This window comes from Saccoglossus kowalevskii, chromosome 4 (genome assembly GCF_978046115.1).
Source record: "Saccoglossus kowalevskii chromosome 4, keSacKowa6.1, whole genome shotgun sequence".
NCBI lineage: Eukaryota > Metazoa > Hemichordata > Enteropneusta > Harrimaniidae > Saccoglossus > Saccoglossus kowalevskii.
Window position 1 is genome coordinate 3,831,062 of NC_140644.1, and position 24,767 is coordinate 3,855,828.

The following is a 24,767-nucleotide window of genomic DNA, read 5'->3' on the forward strand; positions in this document are numbered from 1 at the left end:
TACTGTAAAATGCTTTATTTTAGCTGGAATTAATTTTCACTGAAAAGACTTTTTGGACGTTTTGTATGGAATTTATTTACACCGATTTTTGACGAGTTGAATGAAAGATATGGAGAAAATGGTATATTCGCCGCTAGGTTTTATTTTCACTGAATAGTCCCCTCAGCGAAAATAAATTCCAGGCAAAAAAAAGTATTTTACAGTATACTACGATGATGTAAACAGTTGAAGAGGTTACCATGGCATTTATCGCCAAGGTGAACTACATGTTTACATTCAGTAATGACCGCCACTTTGGTCAGTTTTAAAACTGTTCCTATCACTTGGTTTCCATGGTGAGGATATATCTGTTTAAAGTGTGCATGGTGATTCTGATTAAACAAAGTGTCTATCTAACAGTTTTTGAAAAAAAAATGCAGTAGACTTTAAAACAGTGCTTGGACTGTGATTTGGATTTCGACCCAGTCTACGCTGGAGTACGTCACATGCCACATAAACAGTGGAATGTCCCGTGCTTGTGTCACGTGATTTTGAGAGATTTATTGAGCTATTGGTAACTCTTATTCGATATACCCGCTAAGTACTGCAACACATGAATACGGTAATCTGTCGCGTACTGCACATTATTTACGATGTATTTTAACTACCGGATGGCTGTGAATGCAATGACGTTACAATCGTATTTCACCTGTCGCCACGCATCGTACGACCTAGTCATTTCTTCTAAATGAGGCGGGGGGGGGGGACTTTTCTCGATTCTCACGAAACCATCGAGTCAATACGGTGGCTTACAACTACAATCGACGATACGCATTTCAAAACCAGATGGGTATTCGCTAAAATTCGACTCACAAATCAAAGGCTTGATTTTTCTGATATATTAAATACTAAAGTTTGGAATAAGACTATGCCACCCCTTGCAAAATCACTCTTCAAAAGATAAACAAATTACATTCTTAACTAAGTGACTTGGCGCCTTGATGCAAATTCAAGTTATGATGTGAAACCTAGCCTTTTCCCGAAATACCCGATAGATGTAAGAGTCACGGTGTTTGTACTTACCTGCCTGTCTGCTTTCAATAAACTGACTGATATTTGGGGGAATTAAAACTAGAATTCAGTTTAGAAACTAGGGAACTTGGTTCAGTAAAAGGACCACAGAACTTAAAGGGCGGTGGTCATCGCGCAGCGCTTGTTCAAATTTCATGTAAACGAACAATGCATATTACACGCGTTGTGTACGTCGCTATGGGTCCCATATCGAACAGGACACGGCGCGACGACCATCGCCCTTTAAAAACTGGTTGAATGGAACCACAGATTAAACTGGTTCATATGCGTTTGATAATAAAGAGGCACACACAAAACGTACTACTATAAAACAGAAATGCATTTAATATTGACAATGTTTTTTTTAAAAAGCACAATTATGGAAAGCATCATAATTCCAACATACCCTAGTCTTAGAACAGTTTAACAATGAAAAAAAAAGACAATCCCCGATTGATAAAACCTATTAGTACCCGTGACATATTGTAAACATTTTATTCTATAGCCAGTCAGGTACGTGATATGAAAACAAATCAAAATCCGTCTCGTACTTTTTCACTAAGTTCTCAATGTGTTGCGCGGGGATAGTGGCAAATTCCCTTTGTAAGATATCTGGCGTCGTGGGTTTATACCATTTTTGTCTTTTGGGGAATTCCACTTCATTATCGGCGCCCACAGCATTTAACACGTGTTCTGTGTCCGATTCAATGTTTTCCAGTGTGCCGATGAAATCATAACGTACTGAACACGGCTGACAAAGATCGTGCATTGGCTTCCAGTGAATGTCCATTTTACTGACGCTGCTATCAATGACGTATTGCACAAATTCACTGAACGTCACTGTCATGTTGGCAATGTCGTTGACGTCAACAATGTGTCGATATTTCAGCAAGATTGCATGCCCAATCTTCTCACGAAACTCTGGTATATTCTCTGTGAACTTGTTCCTGTAGGCGGACAGCATTCGTGTTAGCGGCTGGCGAGAAAACATAAACTTGTAATAGTGTTTTAATTTGTAGTCTGCTTCCGCCTCTGGAAGATCGCTCAACAAAGTCAGTCCCTTGCGATGGTCCATTTTAATTGGCTTATGGATGTTTTCAATATAACCATCTAATACCTTAATTACACGTTTCCAGTTAGAACAAGCCACTTTCGGCACAAAACAATAAAGAAATTTGTATTTATCGTTGACGATAATCTGTTTGTACAGAGTATATTTTTCATCCCGCGTTAGAGAAGATATATTACTTTTGTAAAGTTTTGTATTCTTACAAGACGCCTCAAGATGCCGACTCCTCGTCTCCCATGGCAACTACAAAAAAAAAGAGAAAACAGGACGCTAAGTTGGTTAATTAGACACAATATACAGTTTTGCATTTCAGTATATACACTAATTCAATAGCTTCACACAATTCCAACTATTTGATAGTCTTGAAATCAAACTTGCCCGCTAATCATTTATCATATCAAGTTGATGGGCCATGCACGCGTTACGCATACCAATCTGTTTTGGCGTGCGTCCATCTGGAAGTCCACTCTATAGGGTGCCAACAAATTCAAGTGCCGCATACACCTTCGGGCGGTAAGTAGAAAGAGTGAAAGACAGCGCATAACATATCAAGGACAAAAGATATTACCGCTTTTCAAACAACTCGCTAATGAATGTTATTCAGTCAACGTGCAACTAAACATATTAAACGGGGACACAAGCGTAGACTGTTTATCATAAACGCAAGTAAAAGGTTTCTTGAAAATAAATAGATAATTGCGAAATGGTGGTGTGTTTTCGTGAAATTTTGCATTTGAAGAAAATTGAGTTAGATACCAAATTATAATACACGAACACGAGATCAGTGAACTACATAAACGATTCCAGCAGGCTTGATATATATAATTTACTGTTATGAGAATGTTAATTAGTATCGAAAACAAAAACCAAATAAAACATTAATATACTTTCGGGGGCCACCCATTCCGAGACGTGACATTCTACACACAAACAAATGATATACAATTGTATAATTATGTCTGTGTCCGGGTGGGACGTTCTGTTAAACACGAGTACACAACCTTGAAAAGAAAAAACACAATAAGTATTTTCGACAGGCAGTTACACGTAATGCTAGGGAACGACATCTTATAAACCAGATCCCCAACACACAATGAATCGTCTCTAATATTAACACTGGAAACGCCCAGTGACTGGAGCCCAAGGACAATTGATAAGGTGTAATAGATACTGGTCACATCCCACGACCTCCTCCAAGTTGTACGCGACAACGGGCGTTTAGCACCATAACGCGCTAATGGGCGTGGAATTGAAAACAGATTGCCAAGTTTGGACCTCGGTATACAACACAGAAAAATATTTCATAAAACATCAGAAGCTTTCTATGTTAATGACCGGTAAATTACATACACTGCAACAGTTACGAACTCTAAGAAGATATTGCGATGTTTGGGTTTTGCTGAATGTTCACGTGCCCCCCCCCCCCCCCCGTATGCGAGTCCTGTCCACAAAGAAAGACACGTACATCGATATATCATGATTCTATCTACATCTGCAATACGAGACTTGTTTTCCTTTATTCGGCGTATATTACCATCACGGATATCTGAATTAGTATGTAATACGTGTGTATTTCCTCACGCGCACGTTACCCGCGGGAATATCTGAATTACTGTCTAGTATTGGCGATACATTTCCTCCAAGTTCGGCTTATGCTGTAACAGTGGCCTCATCAAGCTGAAACCCTCAAAATGCAGGAAATATCGTTTCAGAGAGGCTAGACCCCCCCCCCCCCACGCAAAATTTCGTGCCGTCGCCTCTGTATAGAACACGTTTATATTTAATCAAATCAAGTTGTCGCTACTACTTAAAATAAAGTATATTCTAACAATGAAATTGTTGGCACTTTTGCTATATTAAAATAAAAATATTTACCTATACCCTATTTCAATGTGTTTTACAGTATTACCAGCATTGGTATCTGAATAACTATGAAATATGCGAGATGTATTCTTTCAGCGTACATTACCAGCAGGGGTATCTGAATTTCGCATAACTTTGATAACCCACTTTCATATACACGGACTAAATCTAAGGGATAAACCATTCAGTCTACTGGGCTAAAATAAAATCTTTTTGTCGGCCATCTCACAATGCACAAAGTTTACAATTAACTGGAGATGCGAGACAATAATTTTATTATTATTTTGTTACCATGACAATCGATATGCAGATTTGGATATGCTTAGAATTTTAAATTTACGGTGACTTATAATCACCAAACAAAATCGCCAAAAAATGTTGGCAATTTTCTGACAACTTTGTTAGGTGCGGGAACTTATTTTACGCGTAAACTGCGCATATATGTTTGTCAAATGATCTCTCGTTGAAACAAAGTACTAAAAAGTCCATTTTCCAAAGATAACAATAGTTTTGATGTATTTCTCAAAACAGATTAAGTTGATAAATAAACATGATGTTATAATTTGCTGAAGTATTCAAGTTACTGTTGGAAACGCACATGTTGTCAAGCTCAAATTCCTATATACAAGATTAATGGAAAACAAACTACGCTACGCTTGCTGCTAGTTGAATTGTTGGTATCAGGCGTGAAGTATAAACGTCATGATTCCCACGCGAGATCTCGGTCACGGCAGTAGGGGTCAAGGTTCAATACATCACTGTCAAACATATTTATGACGAAAGAAGAAAGTCGTCTTTGAAAGTCAATGTATAGAACAATCAATCTTTCAATGCAGAGATAGTCATCGGCTGTCAAATTACAATATTTGCCCTTATTTGAATTGAACATCGTAAGTCGCATTCGCTTTGCTGCAGACTTCAAAGGCATTGCTGTCATCGAACAATGTAAACAGCCACGGAACCACAATAGATAAGGGAATGCAGAGTTTACATAGACCCAATTCCGCCGTGCGCGTTACTTGCCTCACTAATAATGCAATTAATTGTCGGTAGTTATTGGTGACTAAGAAAAGCATAGTATTAATGGAATATCATATAACAAGCACGTCGACTCCTTCATTCGTTTCACTAACTTTTTAAAATATCAAGCTTAACGGGCACAGCATATTTTGTTTGTAATCAAGACTTTCAGTAAATGGGCGCTTTGTTGTCGGGTATAAAACCTAGACTGCCTTTCGATTCATTGCTACGTACCGTTTAGCCGATGCGGCCGGTTGGTCTGAACGGTTCATGTGGCTCCCACACTCAACTGGATACGGTCAATAGACCATAGTGCCCATAAAACCAATGGCCATAACTAAAATCGAGTGGATCTATACCATACATTGACAAAGCTCGCATCTGAGTAGGTCCTTTTTCATCGCTAGATCGTACTCGTATTAATGTAGGTGTCCAATATACGTTGTATTCAACACTGAAGTGCAAGGGGTTCGATTGAATTTCGGATGCACAACGGGTTAAGTTTCAACAAGTCGACCGGGAGGCCATTATGGGAATTAAGCACCAAGTAAAACAATAATAAACAGAGCGTTGCAGCCAGCGGGTCGGAGAGGTCGTGGCTCAAAGTTTGAATGAGGAATGACCAGACGATAACAGAAAAGCCCCTGGGATAACATAAAGGCATTGTATGTACATCTAGTATTCCCGAGACAAATTGATATACGTGATATAGCCTGTCTACATTCTATGTCGGCGAACGCGTGTGTTCAGTCTTACTTACGTTAATATCGGGTTGTACCGCCGAGGTCACTCGGACTTGTTCTACCATGCGCTCAACTTGTGCAGAGTCGCTCTGTGATTTCACATCGGGACTTGAAAATAGAACGATGATAAAAAATAAAGATACGGTGACAAGTACCACGTTCAGGCATATTTTCCGTCTTAAATGTCGGAGAGTCCACGTCCCGAGCATGATGACAACGGCAATCACCCTACTAATGTAGAACTGTCTAGTATTAATTCACTTGGACGACTCCCTGTCGGCACCATGTAATCGCTTAGAAATAACGCTACTGCCTTCAGTGGACGGACTTTGGAGTCAGCGGTATTGCGAGGACTGTCAAATCACGTCTACGACGTATCCTCAGCTGAATAATGGCGTACTTGGAGTGGCTGAGTAGGTGTGTTTTTGAATATTCATTCATAGCTCTTCTTATGCAAATAAGCTATCTTCACGCTGAATAAAAAAAATCAACGACTGGTCCGGATGTGATCAATAGCTTATTATGCATGTTACGTAAAATTGGAATGGCACAGGTCATAGGTCACATCAATATATCTATCAGTCAATACATGAATAATGAACACGTTTGTTGTTCCAGAGTCGTGTTGCCAGTGGAGATGTGTGGCAGAGAAAAGCAGCTGTAAAGGGCGTGTATGTTTGTATACCTGGATGTGACCCATGTCCCATCATGCAAACATATATATATGTTAAAGCACACTGGCGGATCCAGCAAAATGTATTGTGGGGGGGGGGGCAAGCTTCGCTTAAGATATACGGAGCGAAATTCGCAGATAAACTATGCGTAATCCAGATAATATGAATCGTCATGCGTTTGGGGGGGATGCCCCCCCCCTCTGGATCCGCCACTGTTAAAGCACTCTGCACTGCCCTGATGTCGCTGCTTCCCATAATGTGTTCTTCATACTAGATACTAGTAGTTAAGCCGGTGGATTTAAAACGACGGGGGTCTTATAACTAAACGTTCATATCAGCGATATGAGTGGCGTAACTATGGCGACCACAAGACAATGCACACCGACTTGTAGATACATATTGCACAGGTTGGCCATATATTTCTGTTAACTTTTTCAATAGAGCAATATGGTAGTAACACAGGTCAATATAACAATAGATGGTTGAGTCGAGTGCAATATACTCTTTTTTTGTTGTTTTTTTCAAAATGTATACTAGTATATTATGCTTTGAAATAGTTGATAGAAGTTTGTCTGTTATGTGACCTATACCAATACAGCTGTGTCATTATAAAATGCAAACAAAAAATAACGTGGAATACTCCACCTCCATATGCCACCTGCGTGTAAATCTTCTTTCAACTTCTTCTTGAAAACCACAAGTCTGATTGCTTTGATATTATATATATATATATATATATATATATATATATATATATATATATATATATATATATATATAGGTACTACAGGTAGACCTCTCTCAGATTTGTTCATTTCGAGATGATATCTTTGATTCTCTAATTTTGATAACAAGTGATATTTTCGAATATTGTTGAAAACAGTTAGTCCGATTGCTTTATGTACTATACATATTGTTTATTTTCTAATGATATCTTCAGTTCTTTAATTGAAATGTGCATTGCTAACAGCGAAGCTATCTCAGTCGACAGGCTGCTTGTTTCTACTCGAAACCACAGCCCCCATTGATTTCTATAACTAAGAATCTGTGCTTCTCACTAAAAAAAACGAAAGTGGCTTTGAAGCAGTCTGAGTGACATCTCGTCATATAAGTAACTGTACACTGTGCACGAGAAGGGGGACTATGGTCTAGACGTGGAAGGAAATGACTGAGAATTCCAATTAGTCTGACTTGAAACAATGCCTAGCCCACAGTGTATGGATATGTACGGCAAGTATACTAACAGAAGTACCGGCACTATTCAAACACAGTCTGGTTTTAGTTTGTATTAAACGCTCTGATTTCAAACGTTAAAATTCATACTGGTGGCCCCTGGAGAGATACACTTGGGTGCCACCACGTGACCCCAGTCATCTGATCGGGGTCAACCTATGATATTTATTCATAATTATTCAATAACATGAATCATATCAACTACAACATGAAATGTGTATCACGTGACGTCGATATGATCACTTATAATTTCAGTACTACTTTTATATTTGTACATATTGTCTAAGTGATATTATAATTTACAAATTACTCAGTCAGATGTCCTAGTACAGTGTCACGTGACGCCGCCCAGGACATATTCAATACTATAAAGTACTTTTATTTGACTTGGAATAATTATTTTGTCTATTTTTGCTAGAGAAGCGAACTAGTGAAAATGCTTGTTTTCTATATTTTATATTCAACTCATCAAAAATCAGTGAAATAAAATTCATGATACAAAACAGTTACAATGTCTTTTCAGGTAAAATTAATCTAAATTAAAGTATTTTACAACCTATTATACGGCAATTGTGGCAATATTCGATTGATACCACCGTGGCTAGGGTCAGCGAACTTCAATTCAAATCTAGTCAGTGCTTGACTCGTTCACGCACGTATTCTGCATAACAACAAATTTGTCCAATTCAGTCCAGAAAAATAAGTAGTTGATTGTTTTATTGACACTGTTTTAAGAGAAGGGAAAAACATAAAAACACTTCTTCAAACCATGGAGGTAATCTGTTTTTTACCTCCATGTTCAAACGTAGATAAATCACAAAAATCTCAATTTCGTTGGAATGCTACTCAAACCAGTATATTAAAAAATAAAGCACAGCTAGTTCTACGTCCCCAACATGTTTGCCTTTTTATTGTGTCTTATCAGACGCACTTGAACTATGACCTTTGGTAAACATTCAGTGAATGTCGTTGAACTGAACAGTTTGGCAATACATTACCCATTGTTTGCCATATTTACATAGCAACGGATACCTAGCATACCACTAGCAACACACGCAACATATAATTCCCCAAAAATTTGCACTCTTTGGTGAGAAATGAATTTTTTCACAGAATGATTATTATTTTCTGTAGTAAAAATGTTTATAAATTCTAACATACTTATACTTATACTTTATTAAACACATACAATTCCCCAGGGGGAATTAAAATGGTTACATTTACACTTACACATTTATAAGCATTTGTTGTAATATTAGAACAAATCAGTCATGTTTACAAGTACATATAGTTGCTTTAATTTCTTTGTTTTCGCAACTTTGAAAAATAAATGTAACTATTCCTGGAATCCCCGTCAAATAGTACGTAACAGCCAAATGTTTTAAATTTACAAGAATGATGGATGTGAATTTGGTTGGGGTTTGACATACAGAACTGACAAGGAATAATATGTGGTGAATTAGATTGGAAAACTCTTCTCAGTAAACATATAAAAAAACGCATAAAACAGTCGGGACACATTTACATGGACTTAGAAATGATGATTTCAGCGGAATTACTGTATTGTTTGTTGTTGCTGTGTTTTTTTTTGGGGGGGGGGGTAGTCTTTTAAATAAGGTCTGACAATCGTCTGTCATGTGACACTTATATGAATAAACGTCTATCTGGTATGTTCATTTTTGTTCCTCTATATCTTGGCTTTCAAAAATACATTGTAAATAAAAGTTTTGAATGAGGTAACAGACAGAGGATTTTTTATTCAAAAATGTCATAATACCCTTCCCGCTATTTTAAAAAATACGTAATCATATCCAGTGATTTCGGGATCATTTTTGCTTATTTATTTTCTCACACTATGTAATTATAATAAACAGCTATTTTTTTACACATCTCTCGTTAGGTTTATTCGATATTGGTATGAGTTCCCCGCAGCTAAAATGGCCTGAAACTCAACACACAATATAGAAGACCGGGAATTGCTTACCATGTTATGTGTTGACCTGGCGCATTAGCCTAATATTACACATGCGCTTGGAATTATTAGTGCGTACGTGTAATTCAAATCACGTGTGAGAGTACTTTCATCAAAGACACACATTAGTATTTAAATTCAATATTAAATAAAGAAAAAAGAAATAAATAGCCTGATTGAAATCATGATGTGTGAAATTTTGTTTTTAGAGAAAACGGTTGCTTGTACCGCACCATGTGAACGCTTCTATCATCGATTGCAGTGATCACTCGAGGGCTTTTCTCTTGCTGGGCGTACACGCTGTGACTAGACTTTGTGACCCAGAAAGTCCACTACATTACAAATGGTAATGATATCCATTACAAAGAGAAACTTAAAAATATACAACATGAAAAGCGGTTTAATTGCACGAGATATTGTTACTGCTCAGTGGAAATAAACTATATAAACCACCGGGGAGGGAATCTATGCTAGAAACAGATCGTGTGGGTGAAAATAATATTGAAACTTACAAGTAACATGCACAATGGCATGGTATTTCCACACACACGTCTCTTAGAAGAAATTGCACATTAACAAAAAATGAAAACAAAACGATCTCCTGGACAACACTTACCGGGCTTAAGCCCCAAAGCGGCTGGATTTAAAGCCCACATTCTGAAATGATAATTGTGATACATCTTGCAATACGAGTATCAGTTTGAAGAATGTGCATAAACAAATTGTTGCATCACGAAAACCTCCATATAAACAACTGTATGAGATTATCTAGAATTTCGAATCAGTTACAAAAACTCCAAAATTTCATTACAATTTTGAAATAAAGTAAGTATAAAGAAAAAAGAAAAAAACGGTTGCTGTACCATTTTTTGAACAGTTTAGTATCAGGAGCAACTTACTGCGTGTTTCTGTATTATTTATCAACTTAATATTATGCATTAATTCCCATTATACCAATAATTATTTCGGCAAAATTAATGAGACGCTATTTGAGGTGACAACATTCCTCCGAAAAATGTTATGTTTACTCGATTCTCAATTGCCGGACTTGTTATCACATTACTGACGGACACCGTACCGTCTGAAACCCAAGGTTAGGTCATCGGACCTGCTGTCAAAATACTGACGGACACTGTCTGGAAGCGGAAGTCAGAGCTCGATTACCGGACATGCTATCAAATTACCCATAAGTTCCCATGTATTGATATAAATACCATGGGGCTACACGATACCCCCCAAACAAACGTAGATATGAAAACAATTCACTTTCATTTAATTAGCTCCTTGAATATATTCATTTTAATATTTGGCAGTTTATGCGTGACCTTTGTAAGTGCAGGGAGCTGTAAGTGTAAGCATTTAAGTTTTAAAGTAATTGCATTCGAAAACTGACATGTCAAATATAAACATACATGAACACAATGCAATACATGGCTGATTACTTAAAATGGTTATGTAGCTTAATTAATTAACGGGCTTTTACGTGAAGGTGTTCTTCGATCATGTGTTCAAGATAAGTGCAACGTACTTTCGCGGCTCAGCGCTGTATGGGACATGCTTGTATATATGCGAGTTATTTAAACTGGTTCGCCACGAACAAATAAAACCATTTAGAATCTATAATACTTGCATACCGACAGTTGTTACGAAATGTACAAGAAATCACGTCGCACTTGATGGTAAACAAATTCTCTGCGTTTTAATCTAGCGCTGCTTTGAAATTGTCCGCGAGTGTATTATTGGAGTCAATCACGCGAATCTAGGCACTCTTGACCTTAGTTATATAGGTTTTAACATTTGTACAGGAAATACCAAAACAGGACAATGAATGACTGTGCTCCACTTTCAAACAGTGCACGTATATCGTACACCAAATTCTCCGCGATAACCTATATACACCAACTGCATAGCATAATTCCGTGGAGTATAGAATATATGGACTAGTAGTCTACGCATGAAGGAAAGCTGGAATGTTCGATGGCGTGCCCCGGTGTAGTGATTAAATTAGTATATTTGATTTCGACTTAGAAAGCATATCGATATATTGCCAAGTTTAAGATTAATACACCGTACAGCTCACGAGGGTGAAATGCTCTCAGTGCTGGTAAGTTGGTTGTTTGTGGTTTTCATCTGTGTCTTGTGCTCTCGTCAAATTGCCACCATCTATGCTCACTGCCAGTGGGCTGATAGTGATCAGTAGTGAAGATCAATTCCATTAATTAGTAATATAATGCCATCTTGTTATAAAATGATATATCCTTAAAATGAGCGTATCGAAACTATGAAATGCAACAAATCGACGTCAAATCACCCACAGTATTACGTAGAGGGCGCCCGTGCCCGGGCACCAAGCAGCTTGTACACGCTTCGTTTATACATTCGAGGAAGATTCTCTTGTCGTTTGATGTGGTGTATTGAATTCCATGTCGGAACGTAGTAGAACTCAGTTTAACGAACACATCGACTTCATTGCTATACTACGAAAAGCTGACTTGAATATTTGTGTATTGGATAGTTTATGACATACAGCAACCACTGAAGCGCCACCACCGGAATAACGACGCACAGCAGTTTCTCCAGCCCAGAGATGCGCATACCGCACATAAGAGCAACTTACAGAAATAGTTACCTCTGGCTGAGCAGAAGTTGTAAAGTTACACACTGTTACCTACTGCTGGTCTAACCGACTAATCGACTTCCTTTTTAGATGATATATTCAATTAGCAATTTATAAGTTGACACATGGGAGGGTTTATAGTTCCATGGTTGACAGTATCATCTTGAATTACATATAAATTATTTAGCACACAGCTGGATAACACAGTGTTACATAGTTTTATCTTAATGAAATACATCAGTTCTTCAGATCTTTAGAAATTTATAAATTATAAAATACGAATTTCAACGTTTATTCAATTAATGAAACCACAATTAGCATGTATTAATTCAAAATATGTGACAGCTGAAATTAAATGAACGTTGGAACATTTTTTTTAGTTTGTAAACACTGTCTTTATTCTAATGGGAGTGGCGATTTCCGACACAATCCAAAAAAAATGCAAGTAGAAACTTTTCCCGTCTAGAAATTTTCCATTGTCGTTTGTTATTTTAGAAAAAAAACATTCAAAACAGAAAATATCAATATAAATAATAATAAAATAAATAAATAACAGCAAAAACAATTAACACATATTTCATTGAATTTGCTATGTTGTGGAGAACAGTATGTTTGAAGAGCGGCTAAGTGCTAGTATTTTGTACACACAATAACCAATCAAATGTCTGGGAATATTCCAAAGGTCGTCGCCATAGTAACCGACTCAAGCGTTGAGGGCGTTAATAAACAGAATAAACATTGGTGAGTTCGAGACGAATGTTTGCCAATCAACTGAGATTGCTTACACCAAAGACATTAGACATTTTATATGTATTCAAAACTTATTAATTTTGGGCAAATCAATAAAACATAATACGACTATTTCATGTCATTCCGTGATGTCACCGGGCCGAATGTGTCTTGTTGTTTTAAACGGTCTCTGTAACATCAGGATTGATATTCAGCTTTGCATTCAGTAATTACATTGGACGACGTACCTGACTTGGTTCTCACCAGAATATATATTACGAACTGGATGCCATGGACGCACTTAAAATGAACTTAATCAAAAAGAATAAAAACATTTCTTTTTCAACAAATTTCCGCGAAGTTCGTCTCTTTTTATCTGTGCATGGGGCGTACAGGACACGTTCAATAAATGTACATTATTTACATACTGCCCTGCCTTAGAGATGGTAATAAACAACATATATCGTGAATCCATTTAAGATCTTTAACAACTGTTCTTTTTATTTCCAAGAAATGGAAAAGTCTAAGTTAAAATTAATTGAAGGTTAACACGGTCTGAGGGCGCTATTACTTTCAAAGAGGAATTTGACGTCTTTAAACCTATGAAGAAATTTGTATGAAATCTGAGAGAGACTCACCCAAGTTACATATATACCAAGTATCAAAGCGAGCATATTTGCCGTCTTCAAGAAAAAGTCAAAATTGAAAAGTTGGCGCAGGCGGACAGCTCCACTCTGTCGTGTTGTGTTACTCTATCTTTCTGAATGCCATTTTTGGTTACAGTCTTTGGTGGATTTATCCCACATTTGTTAAACTAATTTACATATGAATAAATAAATTAGTATAAAAACAATAAAAATTAGTGTTAGTTAATGGCAGCAACAAACACTTTTTCAACGTTAAAACACAATAGCAGTGTGTTCGGCACTTAAATTTCAGAAACCACTCAAAACCCAATACATGTAGTTATTTCTGTACAATAAACATGCATAACATACGTGCTCAGAAATAAATGTTGAGAAGAGTACTTTCTTCAAAACATCTGGTTACTGGTATATTGAACAATAATTAAGAACTACAATTACATACCACCATTTACCGTACATTATATTTTCGGTCCGAGCAGTATTTATCAATTTTACATTTAGATGTTGATCAATCACATGGATGATTTCACTGCTCATCAATGTTGTCATGACAACAGCATATACTCGATGTAGCCAACATATTATTTCCAACATGTATGACAATTATAGCAAAGGAACACAACAATGAATGTCATTGCAAGTTTTTATTGAAAGAAATATTTACAGAAAAAATTCTTAAACCAGTTTTCAAGTACTCCATTATTTGATCATAAATGTCACAGAAAATGCGATAAAAATAGTGAGCCAATAAACACGCAAGATTCATAAAAATGTGTACAAAATTTGGCAAAATGTAATGAAAGTGAAGAGCAGTTTTGATCTCAACTTTATAGAATGTGAAGATAAAAAACCTTTGAAAATTGCATTTAATTATTATATAAATATGCTTAAAATTAGTCAAATTTCATTTACCTTTGATGCAGCTGTGGAGTGTGGAATGTACAGTAAAATTTAAAGTTAAGTTTTATTTGATGAATTCATTCTGCATATGGATAGAGTCAAATGAATCAGAAATATGAACAATGGAGAGGAGTATAAAAAAAAGATTGAAATAAGTTAAAATGTGACTAATTATGTCACATGACTGAAATATTTACAAAATCTACAAAAATAAATATGTTACAGTATCTACATAAACTGTACAAAAATGTCTGAATGTATACAAATATTAGAAATATCACCACAGTAAATACCTGTGTGTTTTGTATTTTATAGTAGAATAGGAAATAAGAAAAATGGAAATTTCAATATCACCTGATATTTATGATATGCGATACTAGTCATTGTCAATGCCATAGTCCTTGTCTCTGTTTGGTTCAAATAGTATTCAAGGACACAACATTATTTTGTACTGTAAAATCTGTCACTGTGTGTCTGAGAAATGGTCAAAGAAGACATACCAATGAAACCAAAATGGCCACAAGTTGAACATTTTGAGCATATCACAACGGATATTATGTGTTGTTCATACTATGTTTGAATAAAAACCCCGAAACAGTCACACCTGAGAAATTGTTGACAAAAATGATCACAAGTCAGTCAAAGGTAACAAAAACAAACATGCATATTAAGACAATTACGACTTGTCTTTTTACCAACTTAGAACACAAAATCAGTCTAAGCATGTTCAAGAAATAATGTAGGATGGACATGGATGGACACACAGATGAACGATACCCAGAACATCAAGTCCCTATTCAACAACATCTACAAATAATGAAGTGAAAAATAATTTATAAAGCCTTTAACTATTGCAGAGACATAGGAGCAATTTGTACAAAATTTATTAGAGATTTAAAATTTAATTAACATAAGATCAAGTGAAATGAAATAAATTTTATCATTAGTATATTTTTTAAATGCAATTATTTTTCAGGCATTTTTCTCAATGTACATCTTGCATCTATAGCGACTGGTACAAATTTTTTTTGTATTTTCCTAATTATACGAGACTACTACAAAATGAAATGGTCATATGTGAGCAGCCAACCCACAACATCATGTCAGTCCTTGTCAAACCTGATTGGTCAGCAGTAATCACATGATTTATATTAAGATGAGAGTTTCAAACCAATTAAAATTAAAGTTTGTAATAGAAATAAATGTGTATTTCTATAAAACAGCTCTGCTTTACTTGCTTGTTAAGTAAATACATTTGTAAGCTAGCTACTGTACTAAAATTAGATTTTAAAATTTAAGATTTAATAATAAATGTAAACATTTATTTAGTTAATTATACTAGAATTTCATTTCAAAATATACATTTCTAGAAGATAATTTTAAAACAATTTAATTCTTTAAAATTTAATATTTGTAAACAATACTTAAATTACAACATTTTCCAAAATTTGGTAGTAAATTAAAATTTTATGCATTTATTGAATTATGCATGTGGAAATGAATAATATTTTTTTTTAAAACTGATAATGTATTTGAGAAACAGACTAAATGTAGAAGTCTAATCATATTGTTAAGGTTAGCCATGAATAACATAGTGTTCATTGGTAACACTAATACTGGCAAATACTGTTCAATATTTTTTTAGATCAGTTCTATATTACACAATGTTAAATCAAAAGTGCATTTTGAATCATTTTATAAAACCCAGATTTTTGAAATAATTCTGGATATTAAACAAAAGGTACTCCACCCTGTCAATCACAATTCATAATTTGTTCATCCTATGGCACAAGCTATTGTTTTAGATATGGCCTAATATCTTGGGAAACAAAGCAATCCAATACTGACAACTTGTCATCATTCACTAAAATATAAAATAATATTTAGTAATCCATTAACTATTCAAAATAGGTAAACGTTTTGAGCATGCAAGCTCATTGTCACTAAAATCCAAAGTTTTACTTTCTTTATATGTTCCTTCAAGAAATAAACACATGTCAGATGTCAAATAAACACTTGTCACATGACAAATAAACACTTGTCACATGACAAATAAACACATGTCAGATGTCAAATAAACACTTGGCAGATGTCAAATAAACACATGTCAAATTTCAAATAAACACTTGTCAGATGTTAAATAAACACTTGTCACATGACAAATAAACACATGTCAAATGTCAAATAAACACTTGTCACATGACAAATGAACACAAGTCACATGACAAATAAACACATGTCAGATGTCAAATAAACACTTGTCAAATGTCAAATAAACACTTGTCAAATGTCAAATAAACACATGTCACATGACAAACACATGTTATTCTAAACTTTGGGATCTTCAAATTCCTGTTCAGGATATAATTCATTATCTTTAGGATGATAGTCAAGGTCACTGTCCTGATGATGTTTTTTCTTTCTTCTTCTTCTTTTTGATTTATTTTCAGGATCGGGGAATTTGTCATCGACCTCTGGATCTATGTACGTCGCACCATCCATTCCGTAACTCAACCTATCAAACAAAATAATAAAAATTCAAGTTAGTGTACGAAATAATAAACTCTGCGTACCTCCAAACACAATTTATAAAGACCTTATATTTCCATTCATTGACTGTCATATAAAAGGGTTTGAACCGCATTTGACACGGTAAATATATAAAGAACAAAAAATGATGCGTATAATTAAACCAGATACAATTCTCCTCATAGTGGTCAATCTGAATATCAAGATACCCCCGGTACAAGTTCCTAAATACTATTACCGGTATATTCTATCACAATTTTGGCAAAATGAAAAATTCAGCAGATAGAGTTAAAAGAAAATATTCTAATATGATCTTCTACTACATGTTAAGCATTTTCCAGGAATACAGTGAATGTTATTCTTTATTATTTGCAATAGATTATCATCAAAAATTAGGAATGCGTGTAAGGTATAAATCGATTACTCAGATGACTTGTTTCGGTTTATTCATGTTTTAATCTTTGTGTATATTTATTTACCACAAGAATATTATTTCTATAAATGGACAAAAAATGAGCACTGCACACAGAAAGTGCTGAGTAATGTTCAATATGTTTGAGTGTGCATATAGCATAGACCATAGAAGAGATTTTCAGCAACAAAGAATTACAAACACAAATCAAAATCTAAAAAATCTTACAAGCTTATCAAATTTGCCCGTTTAATGAACAAATTAGTAGACATAACAAGTAGTACAAGGCACAGATTTTTTGAGTAACTCATTCAACAAAGAGGTTAGACATAACAGTAGAGGGTAAGATTTGAGAGAAATGAAATAGTTTTTGTTGTCAAACGTAACATACAATGCAGTGAGAAAATATTGATGAATGAACACTGAGATGTCTTTAATGATCACCACAGTTGTTGAAATCACACTTATAAATTGACACGTTTGATTTGTTACCATTAACACAACTATTATTAACGTATCCTATGTATGTTACATGTACCATTTGACATTGCGAAGCGCTCTCCTTCTTCTGCGGGAAATGAAAATAACAAACAAACAGCGGAATGAAGTGATTACTATGTTAAAAAGGCATGCATACTATGTATTATACTGTAAAACATAATATTTTTTGTAATAAGATAAATTTAATTATTTTGCGAAATAAAATAATGTGTTTGCTGTAATAAAAGTGCACATAAACTGAAAATTGACTGTATGTTTGATAATTGAAATATGACTTATTTTGACTCTGTCGTTTATGTAAGCTCATGCACTGCTATTCAAGAATATAATTTGGTATACCGGATCAAAATATCCATTGTACACAGATTCAAACAAAATATTTTTATCCACAGCTAAAAAAATCATTACAGAAAAACAAATATTCTGTTTTATAGTATCACCACCATATTAGAAGCTGCAAGCAGGAAGTGATGTCATTAGTATAACAAAGGGGAATGACCAATAGGAAGTGATGTCATTATTATATGTTAATAGGAATTGACCAAATAAGAATGATCGTAACAGAGTCATGTGTTCCACTGCAGTGTTCCTTCTTCTACATTGTTGTCAGATGGTTGCATGAATGAAAGTTTTTAGTAAGCACAGCACAGCACAGCACAGCACAGCACAGCACAGCAAAAGTCTGCCACAATGAATGAGTAGTGAAATCTGTGGTGGCAGTCAAAATCACAAGTGATGCTACAAAGTAGCATGTGATGTAACATCAATTATTTGGATGTTATTGTATGGTGATGAGAATGCAAGTCAAATATGAGAATAAACCAAGTCACCAGACATACTAAACCAGTTAAGGAGAACTTGGTCTTGATCATAATACTGTCTCCATGAATAATATGTGTATTCTAGTAACAACATCATATTATCATCTCTTCTCCCCATCGTTTATACAGACTTAAAAAACTCAACACATCTAAAATCACTTGAAATAATAATGTAGATTGAATTTCCAAATTTTTGATCTATGTGACATTTATCTTTTAATTTGTTTGATTTATTTTTTTGGATGAAACAAATCTGCCACAGTAAAATAAATCAAATCGTGCTTGTGATAGCACTTGATCACAAATATTGTTTATTCAATCAAAGATGCAGCGAAATCCTGATTACAGCACAGATAAATTCCGGAAATAAAAAATACACTGGTTTAATCTAGAGTGGAATAAGTGTTTGAGTATGAGGTATGCTGTGCCACAATAATCAAACAAAACCAACCTTAGTGCAGTAACACTATAAAAACACAAACCATATAATACTTCCACCACCAACAAACAAAATGCCAAGCTTATTTTCAGTGAAATCGTATCTATAAGTGCTGGCGATATTCCGTAACCACTACCACACAGAAAGTGAGTATACCTATCTAGTGATCTGTCTGTATCAGAGCTGGTAATCCAACTATCATCACCGTCATCATTGTTATTATTATTAAGCTGCTTATCATAATCAATGTGATTATCTGGTAAATAAACAGCCTGCTGTGGTGCCTCTCTGTCAGGTATACCACGATTACTAAAAAAGACGGTTAGGAAACGCCATTGTTAAAAGGTGTGAATCTGCCTAATCCCTCAAGGATGCGTGTCGCGCTGTGTACGCCCTATTGCTTGAGATTTCAAGGTCCACCATTTTGTTTCATTTTTGTGTCGATCACTTGATGTTCCGCGAATTTGAAATTTTAAGCTCATTTTCGATAGAATATCCACGTTTAGTGAACAAGCTCTACGAAGAACCACACTTACATTTCGGATGAGTACTCTTTGTGACTGTGAAAACATTCAGAATTGAGAATCGTCATTTATCGTTTTCACTGTTGTCATGAGAGTAAGCTTGGGTCCCGGTAGAAAAGTGAAAAAAATTCTAACCCCTAAGTTACTATTTTAAAATACATTATATTATAAATCAAAGAAAGCTTAGAAAGAACTCCCGTGTGCTGAGAGTATTGAAGACACATTAAAAATTAATTCAAAATTACTTGTACATGAGATATTGATAGAAAAGCTGAAAACTAATTATGTACATCAGGTAACTAATATGAACAGAACAGAACAAAAAAATTATGAATTATTATGCTAATTAGAGAATTAATATGAACAAATTTTAACCCAAAATTAATCAGGCCTGTCTATTGTCCTAGAGCATTTATGTACCAAATTTTATTCAAATGTGATGATCAGTAATTGAGATATCAGTGTTAATTAATTATGTTAATTAGGAGATTAATAAGCATAAATATTTACCAAAAACTAATTGGGTTTCTGCATAGTTCTCTTTAAAAGTTTCATTAAAATCCAATTTGTGGTTCTTCATACATCAGTGGAACATTATGCAAATTAGGTAATTAATATCCAATTAAAACTAATTAGGTCTCTGCATAATCCTAGAAGATCTATGTAGCAAGTCTCATTGAAATATGATGATTACTACTTGATATATCAAAAGCTGAAAATTAATTAATTATGCAAATTAGATAATTAATATGTACTCATATTACCCTAAAAACTATCAGGTTAGTGCAGTGTCCTATGACATCTATGTACCAAGTGTCATTGAAATGTGATGATTACTACTTGAAATATTAAAAGCTGAAAATTAATTAATTATGCAAATTAGCTAATTAATATATACTGATATTAGCTTAAAACTATCAGGTCTGTGCAGTGTCCTATGATGTCTATGTACCAAATTTCATTGAAATGTGATGATTACTACTTGAAATATCAGAAGCTGAAAATTAATTAATTATGCAAATTAGGTAATTAATATGTACTCGTATTACCTTAAAAACTATCAGGTCTGTGCAGTGTCCTATGACATCTATGTACCAAGTGTCATTGAAATGTGATGATTACTACTTGAAATATCAAAAGCTGAAAATTAATTAATTATGCAAATTAGGTAATTAATATGTACTCATATTACCTTAAAAACTATCAGGTCTGTGCAGTGTCCTATGACATCTATGTACCAAGTTTCATTGAAATGTGATGATTACTACTTGAAATATCAAAAGCTGAAAATTAATTAATTATGCTAATTAGGTAATTAATATCTACTGATATTACCCAAAAAACTATCAGGTCTGTGCAGTGTCCTATGACATCTATGTACCAAATTTCATTGAAATGTGATGATTACTACTTGAAATATCAAAAGCTGAAATATAATTAATTATGCTAATTAGGTAATTAATATGTACTCGTATTACCCTATAAACTATCAGGTCTGTGCAGTGTCCTATGACATCTATGTACCAAGTGTCATTGAAATGTGATGATTAGTACTTGAAATATCAAAAGCTGAAAATTAATTAATTATGCAAATTAGGTAATTCATATGTACTCATATTACCCTAAAAACTATCAGGTCTGTGCAGTGTCCTATGACATCTATGTACCAAGTTTTATTGAAATGTGATGATTAGTACTTGAGATATCAGTGGAAAAGCCAAAAATTGATTAATCATTATGCAAATTAGGTAATTAATATTGCACAGATTTTTACCCAAAACCAATCAAATCTGCGCATTAGTTTGGAGCATCTGTGTGCCAAGTTTCATCAAGATCCAATGAGTGGTTCTTTAGATGTCAGTGGAACAGTCATGATGAAACAGCCAAAAATCAGCTAATTATCATGCAAATTAGGTAATTAATATGCATGGATTTTTACCAAAACCTAATCAAATCTGCGCATTGGTCCAGAGCATCTATGCACCAAGTTTCATCAAAAACTGATGTATGGTTCTTGAGATATCAGTGGAACAGATGGACACACATACACACACACATACAGACAAACTAACTGCAAAGACTCCCTTTTTGTGCTTCGCACACGGGAGTCAAAAATACTACCAAATGAATTTTTAGTATACTACTGTGCGTACTTATGAAGGTTGTGTGCGATTTGGGGGCTTATTAGAGTAATTTTTGTCGTTTTGCTTTCGCGTCACTGTATCAGCCATTTTGTTCAAAGTCGTAACACTTTTTTTGTAGACGCCGTAGAAATTGTTGAAAATGTATTCAACATTTTTCGCCAGTTTCATAAAATGCCTGTTTAATTGTTCTTGTCTGTCCTTGTTTCAGTTTTTTGGGAAAATTTTACATGTTGCAATATTCAGCGTGCCGTTAAATGTGGTTTTAGTCAACGCTACAATTTTTGAACACATTCAACTGTCAGTACAACTTTCTAGCAGTCTCTTCGCCAAATCAATTTTTCGAACCCTTTTTAATCGTTCTTAATTTCATTGGAACTGCCTGTTGTTGCATATTTGGTCTGCTTACATGCATTTTGTAGAGCATGAGCGGGTCATTTCAGTTATCTTATTGCATATTTTGTTTATTTCCAACAAAATGTACGTGGTATCATGGCTCCTCATTAAAACTTTCGCCTGGCTGAAATATAAACACTTGTATGGTTTCTTTGACGTCTTTTTTTCTGATCATGTTTTGTTGGTTTTTTTATTTCAGTTTTCTGTCGATCTTGTTATTTAGAAACGAAAATGCCATACAAGACAGGCAAATTTATATTGAGTTTAAACCGAGCGACAGGTTTTGTCAGGATTCACTGGAACAACTTACACTTTAGTATTACTGAAGGTATCGACAGAGACACAAAAAAATGGCGTGCAGTTGTTGATTGCAATGAACTCTGGGGAAAATGACGTCATATTTGCGTGATTTCCTGTCTACATTTTATGTTAATGATTTATCACAGATTAGTACGTCTTTTGTTTCAAATGTTTACCTGCGACACGCATCCAATGAAAAGAACATGATTCGTTTCCTAACCGTCTTTTTTAGTAACCCCGGGTATACTGACATCATCAGTCACTTTAAAATGCATATTACCCTGGGTATCGTACCTGGCAATGTCACGGTCAATGCCAATACTACTAGACTTTGTAGGACTAGAGAATGATAGACTTTCTCTGCGTTTCTCATATGGATGGATTGCAGGGACGCCAGCGCCAGTCAAACCAATCTGGTGCATACTGTAACCACCTACGAGATGTGCCGTTGCACTAGTTATCATCGGGGCACCTTCCTCTAACGGCATCAATCCAGCTGTTTCCAATATCTTGGTGACTTGGTACTTCTCCTAAAAAATAAAGTAGGAGGTCAAATGCATGTACCAATTTAGCAGTATACAATTAGATGTATTTTTACTGGATAACTGCTGTTGCTGAGTTGGTTCTAAAGTAAACTATAGAAACAAATATGGAAATACCAATATAGCTACCGGTACTAGAATACCGGTTCAGCATGATAATAACTTCCAATAGCAGAAGTAATGATGATTTATAATAGTTCAAAAACTGTATTTGACACAAAACAGAAATAGAAGACAATGGAATATTGTATTGTTTGTTTGTTTTTAAATTAACCATTAATTAATCTTACCCTTCTCATTGAGAGGCTGACATCCGTAGGTACGTCAGGTATCATATAGGCAATCAAGAACTTGATAGCAAATACACAATGCTGTGAATATAAAGTTTCATAAAGTTTACAAGAGCTGACAAGTTTAAGAACAAGCCAACTAACTATGTATTTTATACATAAAAATAATACATTATTATATTTGCCTGATACATGTATCCATCAATTAATTATCAATGACACTTACAGTTCACAAAATGCATGTTGAAAAAGTTAGGTTATAAGACTGAATTTAAAGATTTTCTTCACATTTGGTGCTGGACATTATGTCAGTCTGTAGTCGATTCCAAAATGTAGGAGACAAATGAATCAAACAAATACTAGTATATGTTTCCTTATATGGTTAAAATTGTCAACATTTGACCAATACGTCTAATGTGTAACTAAATATTTTTTTGTACTTACATCAAAAAGCTGTGTTATTAAAACCCAGTAAAAATGAATGTTCACAGAATGTAGCATATTTATCTGGTCACAAGCAAAGGGACTTCAACATGTAAAATCGGGGAAAGTAACCATGTTACCACCATCAAAAAATTATCCTAATTACCTAATTATTATATCTTTTGTTCACCATGCCAGGCTAGGGGGAATATTACATTTTTATTTGGATAAAAAAAATTTGCAAATGAGTTGCATCGTCATTGATTTCCATGTATTATATACTCACCTCAAATCCTATGACATACCACAGTTTGTTAACCATGGAAAGATTCTCTCTTCCCCAGGATGAAGTGAAGGCAATCAGGAATGCATTTGTCACCACGCCAGCCATGTTCATAAATTCCAGGATTCCATACCACATACCTGCAAATAGAGAAGCCATGATAATAAAGGCAGATGAAATATCTACATCCAACTAAATTGAATTCAAATTTTTAGTTCTTATTCAGTTGTTTTACATTGATTCAAAGTTTGTAATTTATAGATGTCAATATAATTATTGATATATTTCTTTGCTTAACACTCAATATCAAGCAACCCTTTTTTAAGAATATAGTCTTTAGAATTTCTATAGAGTTCTATGTAATTAAACAGAATTTTATGGATTGCTGAATATTTACCAGAATATAATTTTATAGAAAATTTCTCATGGAAGTTTTTAGAATTCATAGAAAATTTCCATAGAAAATAAATATTTGCTAGTATAGACTTTTAATGGAAATTTAATTTTATAAAATCCTGAAACATTTGTGTAAAAGTAAATAGATGAATTCAACATTTAAATATTTAGTCTATTGAACTTCTATTGTAATTGTATGGAAATTTTGTGGAAAATCTCTAGAATTTTTATTGAAATTATACAGAGCTAAAAG

At 34.5% G+C, this 24,767-nt stretch overlaps 2 protein-coding genes across 2 annotated transcripts in view; both read right to left on the bottom strand.

Annotated features, from left to right (window-relative positions):
- Positions 1 to 1,372: 1,372 nt before the first annotated feature.
- On the bottom strand, positions 1,373 to 6,152 carry LOC100369274 (carbohydrate sulfotransferase 14-like). The gene is made up of 2 exons (XM_002734713.4): positions 5,763 to 6,152; positions 1,373 to 2,362 (listed from the first exon to the last, which is right to left on the bottom strand). The coding sequence occupies exons 1-2, from the start codon at positions 5,952 to 5,954 to the stop codon at positions 1,550 to 1,552; spliced, it is 1,005 nt and encodes a 334-aa protein (XP_002734759.1). The 5' UTR covers positions 5,955 to 6,152; the 3' UTR covers positions 1,373 to 1,549.
- An 8,094-nt stretch (positions 6,153 to 14,246) lies between these two features.
- LOC100369417 (anoctamin-7-like) overlaps positions 14,247 to 24,767 on the bottom strand; it is a 34,848-nt gene continuing 24,327 nt past the window's right edge. Inside the window, exons 16-19 of the mRNA XM_085497669.1 lie at positions 24,122 to 24,258; positions 23,413 to 23,493; positions 22,875 to 23,110; positions 14,247 to 17,032 (exon numbers count right to left, since the gene is read on the bottom strand). Coding sequence (XP_085353795.1) covers positions 16,846 to 17,032; positions 22,875 to 23,110; positions 23,413 to 23,493; positions 24,122 to 24,258 — 641 coding nt within the window. The 3' untranslated portion in view covers positions 14,247 to 16,845. The remainder of the gene's footprint in view (positions 17,033 to 22,874; positions 23,111 to 23,412; positions 23,494 to 24,121; positions 24,259 to 24,767) is intronic.